At 38.5% G+C, this 10564-nt stretch overlaps 1 protein-coding gene across 2 annotated transcripts; it reads right to left on the bottom strand.

The window, feature by feature from the left end:
- Window positions 1-1831: 1831 nt before the first annotated feature.
- Window positions 1832-5189, bottom strand: LOC124130121. 2 transcript variants are annotated; one of them, XM_048390301.1, is made up of 3 exons: window positions 5053-5189; window positions 3609-3692; window positions 1832-3051 (listed from the first exon to the last, which is right to left on the bottom strand). In XM_048390301.1, exons 2-3 carry the CDS (start codon window positions 3686-3688, stop codon window positions 1893-1895), a joined length of 1239 nt encoding a protein of 412 aa, XP_048246258.1. In that variant the 5' UTR covers window positions 3689-3692; window positions 5053-5189; the 3' UTR covers window positions 1832-1892. The 2 variants fall into 2 exon arrangements, with proteins under 2 accessions (XP_048246258.1, XP_046349406.2); XM_046493450.2 differs by having other exon boundaries at window positions 4967-5062.
- Between the last annotated feature and the right edge of the window lie 5375 nt (window positions 5190-10564).

Below are 10564 nucleotides of genomic sequence, written 5' to 3'. Positions count from 1 at the left end.
TAAGTACGTGTTATGCATAGCGTTTAGATGTCTCACATATGTATGAAAGAAAGTGTAGAAAATATATCCATTTATATCATTACCAACCTGTTGATGTTCTGTGTGCCTGTTATTACCATCTATACCTTATTTTGGACTTCCTCGGAGTGACTTGGTAATTTAACAAATTGTGTTTCGTACAGGAGTACATGAACGTCAGTTGTTTCTTTTTTTGTATAGTTGCATCTTGAACCTGCTTCTTGTTCTATACTGATGGTATTTACCAACCCAACAGTACGAATTCATGTGAGGATAAGCTATATGGGTTAACAACATTACTTCTTTATTGAAAATTAGGAGCGACGTTTCGGTGTAGGTTCTAACACCGTTATCAAGCAAGTGACGTGCATGGTTGAGAAATAGATATACATGTAAGAGGTAGTTTTTATATACTTGAGTAGATGGTGTGTGGTGACAATAGAGTGCAAAAGCATGCTATGTAGACAATGAGGGTGATATAACATGAGACCAGTAGTATAAACAGAACGATTACGACTGACTTGATTCTTTGATGAACACGTTCTCATATCTGTATAAGTTCCGCAACCATAGTCTGTAATCGATTGCTTGATAGCAGTGTTAGAAAATAAACCCAAACGTCGCTCCTAATTTGTAATAAAAAAGTGTTCCTCCATATGACGTATCTTTACTGAGTCCAACTTCTAAATGCCTCTAATAGATGTACGAATTTATGCAAAGAGTTTCATTTCTAAAACTGACCGTGTATGCATCATGTTACAGAATAAATCAGTGTGACCAGTGGGAGTCCAATATTTATTGACTTTTAAAATAACAGTTTGCAATCTTGATAATATGAAATATGTTTAAGATGTTTACAAGATTGTACAAGAAAATAATTCCGAACGAGTTAGATATCCTTGTGGAACGACAAAAGCAATCATACATTTGTATCCTGCGCATCAACAAGAGAATGCATTATGGACGAGTGATGCAAAATATTCAGTTTGTTTAGTGTCGAGGTATGCGCATACGATGCTAAATTCAGCATTTGTCAGTTATATTTTGTGAATGAAAGTCATGTACGTAAGTTCACATTGCAGCTATTTGTAAATGGAAACATCACTGGTCCAGTGTATATGTAGAATAAAGAGACATGCTGATCAATGTTTACGCACAATACTTAAGCATACTTTTACAGTGCCCAAGGCAATGTGACAGAGTTATTTTGATATGTGTCTGCAATATGGGACACCATGCTGTTATCTTGGTTGTCAACATGGTTGAAGGAAGTTATCAGTCGAAACAGGTGTGATGTTGATCGTCTTAGCCAAGACATAGATAACCCTTCAGGAAACCACAATAACTTTGACTCATTGTCTTGTGCAAAACCCCAACTCAGCAACTAAAACCCTTACATGTACCTACCCAAACCGACCTCAAACCATATACAAGATTACCCTTTCTATACCCTTAACTTACCTGCGTATTCCCAACCACACTTAGGAATACCAAGTACCGCAACTTACACACCACATCTGACACATATACACAAGATCACCCACTGCATATTCTTACATAACCCACTTTTCCCAGGTTTACACATGATCACAAACAAGCGCATTCAAAGGGAAATCTTTTTTTTAACACCAAATGATGTATTAGTTGTAAGGTCAAAGGTAATGCATGGTGTTGTTTACATAATCTGAGGAATAAAAACACAATACCAATCGCTTCTTATTGAAACAAAGACTTGGTTTTTAATTATGTGGTCTGATGAACAAACAGGTAATATTCTCAGGAATTTCATATTGTGAAAATGACAACACATGTACATGTATGTAAATTTATTTTGTGTCTTTATATCAATGAAACTTGTCAAGTTGTGTTAGTCATCAAAACGATGTTTGTGTGGGCATGGCAATCTTTTCGAACCATGTTTTCACATCAACAGGGGTACAAATGTTGTTGATGATTCGGCATGATACAGGCCCATGTTTGTCATAAAATGCTACTCCTTTGATTGGGCGAACCAGTACCTCGACAATGTAGTACTGCCTGGTTTGCGAACCACGTGTAGTACTTAAATGCACATATTCAGAGGGTACAAGGGTGCATTTTACGTTCATTATGTCCAACTTAGGATCAGTGTGCCCCTTAAAGTCACACACCAGGCTCTCGTCATGGACAAGTTCTTTGAGGTAGCCTCTGAACTCATTTTCGTCCTCAAGTGGCACTCCTTGTACAATGAGATCTTTTGACTTATACACACCATTGCTCTTATCTTTTCCCCCAATTCCTAGCAGGAAGGATCCACCCCGCTTGTTCTTTGTGAAGGCACTGACATACTCCCTCAGTCTAAGATCATCCCAAACTGTTCGGGCTTTGTTATAGCCCGATAATGACTTCCAGTCAACTCTAAGTTTGTTTTCAATGAAGCCCTTTAGTTGTAAATCACGTTTCTCTTGCAATTGTGAAATCGTTTCAAAGTCACCATTGAATTTGAAATCAATTTCTTCATGGTGAATGGGATTCCAATTGTTTTGTTCGACAACAAACCTTTTCATTGTGATAGGTAAAGGGTTTATAATTTCCCAGTCTAAAGATATTTTAGTTTTAAAATCAGCTGTTGAAAATTCTGTGCCTTTGGTAACAAAAATACTGATGAAATCATGGAACTGATTGCATCCTTCAGCCTCGCAAAGCCTTGCTTTCTTATACACGCTTTCAAACATTCTTCCATCTTCTATCATTTTGTAAAGGGTGTCATCTGCAAACTCGTCAAAAGCACCAATGTAATTTTCATTTGGAGTTAAGCCTACAATGTGAACAAGTAAGTAGCCACCATTAGAATTTCTTAGCGCTGAGATATGCCTTGTGAGCTCGAAAAGCTTCAAACTCCGTTTCTTCTTTTTCTCGATTTTTTCTCGATCAGTTAAGTTCCTGTCGATGCCATACAGATAGCGGACGTGAATACCCATAAATTGTATGTTCGGGCTGGTAGCCATTGTGTCTTGGAACGACGTCACAGCTGCATTGCATCTTTCAATGTTCCTAAAACAGACAGTAAAGCTGTGACCAGATCTCTCGCAACATATTTTACTCTCTGTTTATACATTCTGTTAGCACATATGTTTACATGACACTTTCAGAAGTCACTTTTCAGAATACCGGTGGGATCAGGGGAAATCAGGCCCGCTGACTTGGTTATTACATGTCATCGTGTCCCAAATTCGTGGATCGATGCTCATGATGTTAATCATTGGATTGTCTGGTCCGGATTCGATTATTTACAGACCGCCGTTACATAGCTGGAATATTGCTGACTGTTGTGTTAAACAACAAACAAACAAAGCGCTACAACAAATTGGCCGGAATAATTACATCAATAGTAATTAATGCCCATTCACTCACACAAAAGAAATACTGGGTGATAGTAAATATAGAATATTGCAACTGTGTCACGGCAGCCTGCAAATATGCGAGTTTAAACCTGCCAACGACTTGCTCTTATGACAATCATTGAGTACTTGCCACCCATGCTACCCCGAACCACGCAGCAGGCAGAAAGTAATGGAGGTTTCTATGTATCTAAAAGAAAACATACATACTCTGTGCAAGCTAAATGGATATCCGTTTCAGTGTATTCAAGTTTCTCTCCACAATGGCTGCATACTTCCAAAGTATTCATTTCTCTGTGAAAAAAAAGATTGGATGTCCATTTACAGTATTCCAGTCATATCGCGGCGTGTCAGCTTAATGTGTGAGGAAAGCCCGAAGTGATACAGGTCTCAGACGTTTACTACTTCAGTGAAACCCACGAGCAAGGGTATGGTGACGAAAAACCTAGAAACATAATCGGGACGAACCGGGATTCGAACCCACAATCATAGGTTTCAAGCGTTCCCAAGGGATGCAACTCTGCACAGAGAATCGCGGCACCTTAGACGACTGGGCCACCCGTGCCCACGACAAGGCACGAAGTACATATATACATATTAGTATGTCATCCACACCATGTAAGCAACAGAGTGGAGTGAGTGAGTGAGTTAAAATGTAACGTCACATCGGCAATATTACAACCATATCGTGACGAAATAAAAGCATACATTTGATTACAAAGAATTTCCTACTTGTAAAATACCTGTCCCCAAAGGACATTACAATAACAAGAATATCACACACACAGATTTAAAACTAGTTGAGAATATATAAAGCAGAAAGTATTCGTTAACAACATAATATAAAAATGGGCTAGAGATCGTCAATCACTAAAGGGTGATCACCATACTAGTGACCATGGGGACTTATTCAACAGAGTGGAAACAGTTTGAAAACATGTTTCTGTATGACGAAAATAGATTAACGCACCAATTACCTTCTTATCAAACAGTTTATCAGAGTGGCGTCTTACTAAGCGGGTCTCTTATATCTAATCACTTCAGTGTTGGTCTATCACAGCATGAGCAGGGTGTTGCCACGAATCAACATATCGACTCTTTTTTATCCTCAACATGTACAGTGTCATGGTACGTCAGTCAAGTCGTTCCTTTCAAAAAGTATCATTCACTGCACGGCTACACATATTTACATGACATGTAAAGAATGCACAAACCTGGTTTAAAAAGGTCCCAATTATGAAACGGGTATGTGAATTTAAAAGCTACAAGTGATTTGTATAAAGTATCCCATGCATTAATTGTAATTTGATGCAGACATTTTTGATGAATATTATATGCCCTAATACCGAGCGTCAGGCATATTATTATGTAGTTGAATGTGTATCATCTTACCGCGACTGTAGTAGATCGTTCGTCAATGACACGTCTGTTTCTAATATTTACAAATTACAAGCTGTCGTAATAAACCTGGCTATTGCAAACTGTCACGAAACACAACATTCTATCACCCAACAATATACAGTAACGTTTCGTCATTCAGTGAAACATGCGGCCTAGAAATTACTCACCGGCAAAGACTTCATTCAGAACAATGCAAGACAACTTTGTGACGTGGTTACTGACAACCACTCCTGAGATACTTCATATACTGTACCTTATTTTGCGTGACAACTGGTGAAAGGTTGCTACCAGTGATATCGATGGAGATGTAATTTAAACCGAGTTGTGTTTGGACTCCTGCTGTTTTGAATAACATTACAATGCAGACAGGAAGTTTCTGGCCGCCTTAGGTAACAGTCAATTCAGTAATGTTACGGTTGTATATGAATAACACATAAACTATGTGCATTAACAAGCACGTTGAATAACATGACAGCGATATGGGTAGACGGCATTATGCAATCTTAACAGACCACTTTATATTTCATTCAAATTTTGGCACCTGGAATATTTAACTCATTACCTCTGAACGTTATTTCTGAATTGTTTTTGTTTTAAATTGTTTGATAGACATTACTTAGAAGATGACGGATGACAAAGCAGACACTTTATGGATAACAACTTCTTTAATACTGTGAAGGCGACGTTTCAGTGTAAGTCTTTATACCGTTGTCAAGCAAGACTGTCTACTGTGTTTATCAATAACTCGATTATAATATCGTATAACACATATCACTTGTTTGTAATATTTGTATCCAACATACATATCCACCTTGTATGCCTTGGTGTTCCAACAGCAAGTATCACCTGTTTGAAACGTCCATATTGAAAGGGTAAATATCACTTCGCACAGTTCAGTGCAGGCGAGGGGAGCCCATGGGACGATTGATGCATTGTTATTTGATTGCATTTGAGACTTGATCTGCCAAAAAAAAATTCTTGTCTGTCTTATCAATGCAGTTACCATTGGCTGCTGGCAAAACCTTAACATAATGACAAGGGAACAAAGGAAGTTGCTATTGATTTCCTCACAACTTTGATAAAATAATTATGTAGTTTTGGATGAACACCGCATGTGGAGAATTACACAATGAAGCACATGGCAGAATAAGCAATTACTTAATACATAAATCAATACATTCAATGGTCTGACAACGGCTGTAATTACACTTTAGAAACCATGTCCAACAAAGGTCCTGTATGAGGAGATGGCAGGTAATTTACCATCATTCTCTGTAAACGTTCAGTCGTCGTGGTGTACCTTTGTATAAGAAGAGCTACAGAATTTCTATCCAAATGGAAACTTGTCACCTGATCATATAACCATAGCTTTTAAAAAGAACCAATGGCGTATGAGCTAACAAAAAACAATCAAACAAGAACTCAAATTTCTTGTGGGCAAACGATACTATTGTGAGTCAAACACTGTGAGGGATTGTTCTGGCAGACCGCCCATAGTCTACACCAGACTCAGATATGTATTAAAGCTATTTTCCGAAATACATTTACACTATCAACAATGAATCCATACTCAGATAGATGGAGGCATAATTGACGAATCTATCTGTTACCCTCCTCACTTTTAAGGTATTTAATATGATGTTAAAAAGGAGTTGTGGCAAGAAACAAGCTTTTATTTCACCTGTAACCATGATAGGAACGTCATCTAAGGGACTTTCCCTATTTTCAAATTAAATGTAACATCATGGGTAACAAAACCCAATAAACTTGACATGTTTATTCTAACATCTACTGGAGGAATGTACTCTTCAATTACTAAGATTGTGGATGATGGCCATAAGTAGCATAACTTTGATGTAAACTGACGAAAAAATGAAACGGTACCAAACTGAAAGTTGAACACGTTGGATCTTAACTCCGAATAGTGTCACAAAAGGGTTGAAAATCAAACAAACACAACCACAACAGTTGTTTAGTAATGCACGCGTTACTAAAGTTTGAAGTCAAACTTTTCCTGCATTTGCGGCATGCCAGTCTACAAAGACATGGGTATAAAAGGAACGATGTACTGGTCATTCACACCCAAACCGTTGGACAGTGACAAATAACATGCTAAGATTAATGGTACTGAAGAAACAGGCCATAGGTATGATACACCAAGAAGCAACGCATGACCAGGTTGCAAGGAGTTTTGGCTATAGCCGAATGACAATCAGCAGGGTGATGGTCCATTATAGGCACACTGGATTGACGGGAGACAGACGATACGTCATCGTCCACATCGTTGGTGAGGCCGAAGCCATGACTAGCCATGCAGCATAACAATACCGCTGAAAGTCGTATAGCTTTTGTGTCCAAGATCATTTTAAAAATATTGAAAGTCCAAGTACTCACAATCACAAAGACAAAGACAAAGTTTTTGCCTTAGATGACAAAAAGGTGACACCAGACCCATTAGATTCCCTTTTGATAAGCAAAACACCACCCATTAGGAAATCATGTTCCAGACAGGTGGAAGAAATGTTTGAAGCCAACATCATTCAGCCCAGTTCTTCTGAATGGCACTCTCTCATTGTCATGGTTAAAACACGTAATAGCTCTTATCGCTTTGCCACAGATTATAGACGCCTCAATGCTGTTACCAAACCTATCTTTTTTTCCTCTTCCGCCACTGCCAATATCTTTAGTGTGCTTGGTTGTACTAGTGGTTTTTGGCAGATGGAATCTGCTCATTCTGGCCTCCTAAATGTCCCAATCCTATTTCTGCAAACCATTTAAGATGCAGTAAAGAAATTAATTGGCGTTACATACTAATATAGATAGACGACATAATAGTTTCTAAAACACCTGAAGGCAGTTTTCAAAAAGATCAAAGAAGTAGGACTCACTCTAATACCATGCAAATGTAAAATGGAAAGGATTTCCTCACTTCTATTTAATGTTCCATGACTTATTTAAGTGAGTGAGTGAGTGAGTGAGTGAGTTAGGTTTTATGCCACTTTTAGCAATATTCAAGCAATATTCCAGCATTACCACGGCCCCCAGAGATAGGCTTCACACATTGTACCCATGTCAAGAATCAAACCTGGCTCTTCAGCATGACAAATTAACGCTTTAACCACAAGGCTATCCAACAGGCCAGACTTCTTTAAGTGGCATTTGGAAGTTGCTATGATGAGCAATAGTTCTATGGATATCCAACCTCTTCAGATACTAAAGTACTGTCGGAAATGATAGAAAACTGCTTTTCTGGCTTCATTTTTTAAATACGAGTAATAGGACTATAAAAAGAGCATATCTAAATAACGTGATTTGACCTAATCTAGCCTGTCCTAACTGACATTGTGATTACCCTTAAAAAGTACTTTTACAGGTAAAATGATGATAAACATAGAAAATATGTGTGTGTTGTCATGCATATATGAAATGGCCTATAACCTGAGGTAATTACCTAACACCTGTCCCAAGGGGATGACCTCATAACGTCCCGTGCATTCTCACAGGTGCAAATGTCGCCGTGTTGGGGTTGGTCTTTAAAATATTGTTGTTATTGTACTTAATTGACATACGTTGATAGGGTAGCAATTTAGGAAATGTACTGCTACATATTTGCTTGGAAACATGATGGATTAGTTAAGAGCTATGAAATGAAATGAGTATTGGAAGGTTGCGGTTTTGGAATCCAGAAGTATTTGTTGTTCTTGATGGTTATTTTATCTCCACTGATGACCTATATGAATCTGTTCTTTTGAATGTTGTGTTAAGCCTTTCTGTGAACCCGTTACACTTACCCGAGATTTGTAAAACAGGGCTGATCACACAATGTCTAACTGGCGTATGTAAGACAACGTAACCGTGTTGTGCCGCCAGCACATATGTCTTGTACTTTACTGGTTTCTTATCCAGCCGAATTTTCTCCATGAGTTCAACTTTCGTTTCATATGGTCTGAAGTCGACAATGTCATATTCCTGTATGGTCGCCTTCAGACTACTCATGGTTTGGGCGACAGTATCTGATTCCCAGACGTTATATTAACTGGCGTTATCCATGACAATGACACTGATGGGCAAAAGCTGAAGTTCCAACCAGTCTATGAAACATCACCTACTATACTTTCCTTATGAAAATCACCAGTTTTCTTTTTCACCTCTAAAACTAGCACACATCCATCAATAAGCCCAATAGCATGGGATGCAGCGTGCAAAACAATGACATGATTACCTTTACCTTTACCATGGATGCTTTTTGTCCATCTGCCAATAGCCACATGTAGTCAGTGGAATGATTCACCAAAGCAAATTTTCTGGGCGCCCTGACTGGTAGTTATGAATGGTTCGGCGATAATGTGACCTCATAGACAGGATGGAATATTTTCCACTGAAAAGTGCTCAGTCATCACCACGTGCAGTGTATCGAAATCCCATCTCTTGGAGAGAAATAGTTAGTGCAGTCCGGGAAACATGAATTGTATCTTTAATTCCTCCCAAATTCTACAAGTCAGGCTTACCTTCTGCTCATAAAGCTTGTACACTATACGCCTTATTACACTGTTTCAAAGCTGTCTGATATCTTTTTACGTCCCAGTTTTGTGTTTGAGACGACCCCTATACCTGTTTTGTTTTCTTATCATACCGAAGACTTGGAGATATGAATTGAAAATCCCATAGCTTGGGCTTTTCGGTAATAAATAAAAAAATGGCTTTCTCTCTAAAGTGAAAAGAACTTGTGTACATTTCCCAGTACAGACTCCATATCTTGTACAGGCAAAAAGCATTTTCTACAGTACTTTAACGCTGTTATCTTATACAACCTCTTTCTTACAATGAATGCGACGTTTCGGTGTACTGACAAGTCGGAACTACAAAATCCATTTCATCATCACTTGCTTGTGTGTATTGTTTTGTGACACTGCTGATGATGTTATCGATTTCAGTTTTGGTTTCATTTTGTGTAATTTCAGCATTTGTTCTTATGGCATCTCTCAAATCAGAAAGTGGAATTCCTGTTCCTGGGTCAGTAATTTCATCTGCAGTCAGTTATAATTGGATGATGTCAAACGAGATGTAAACTGTTCCTGATGGTGGTGGCGGAAACGACATTCCATGCTGGCTTCACCATTGGTAGAGATTGCCTCATATTTACTTGTTGCGCCTCGTTGTTCTCAATACTGTCTGGGAGAGGTCTCACACGATTCTTTCGATTATAAGTCTTGAATGCACGAATAATGCCCGCATCTATTGGCTGAATATGTGCCGTAGGTTTTGGTTGTAGGAAATGTAGCTTCACATTTGTCTGTTTTAGATTTGTATAACTCGCAGCATTGTGCACAATATAAACACATGTTTGGCACCTGATCGCATCTGTGTCTCAAAGGCAATCAACCAATCATGGAAGAGGTCATAGGTCAGTCACGCTTTTGTGTTTTTACTTTAGTGGGTGTACACTTCTGGATAACAATCTCTAACAACACAGCGTGGTGGTTCGGATTTTATGTTGACTGTATTTCGTTTTTACGCAAATATAGTCCTGTAGGCGAGGTTTCCGGATATCTGGGGTCTGGACAAGCGGGGTTCAACTGCATTACTTGAAATACATTATTAGAATTTTAGACATTTGGTGACAGTTTTCTAAAGATATAAACATTTGTGTTCATTATACATACCAAATAACAGAAACGGTGCTGTTTTTGCCCGCAACATTTGGTACCGTTTTTGCAAGGTGACTTTCCTGCCGTTTGTGCAAAGTGCAGTTTTAGCCTGCATCC

This window comes from Haliotis rufescens, unplaced genomic scaffold (assembly GCF_023055435.1).
Source record: "Haliotis rufescens isolate VD_foot unplaced genomic scaffold, xgHalRufe1.0.p SCAF_9, whole genome shotgun sequence".
Taxonomy (NCBI): domain Eukaryota; kingdom Metazoa; phylum Mollusca; class Gastropoda; order Lepetellida; family Haliotidae; genus Haliotis; species Haliotis rufescens.
This window is presented reverse-complemented; position numbering and strand designations above follow the sequence as displayed.

Excerpts from the sequence above, each read along its gene's own strand:
- LOC124130121 (XM_048390301.1), bottom strand. The coding sequence starts at position 3,688 with ATGAATACTTTGGAAGTATGCAGCCATTGTGGAGAGAAACTTGAATAC. Across the intron at positions 3,052-3,608 it reads ATCCATTTAGCTTGCACAGA|GAACATTGAAAGATGCAATG; the intron begins GTATGTATGTTT and ends TGTCTGTTTTAG.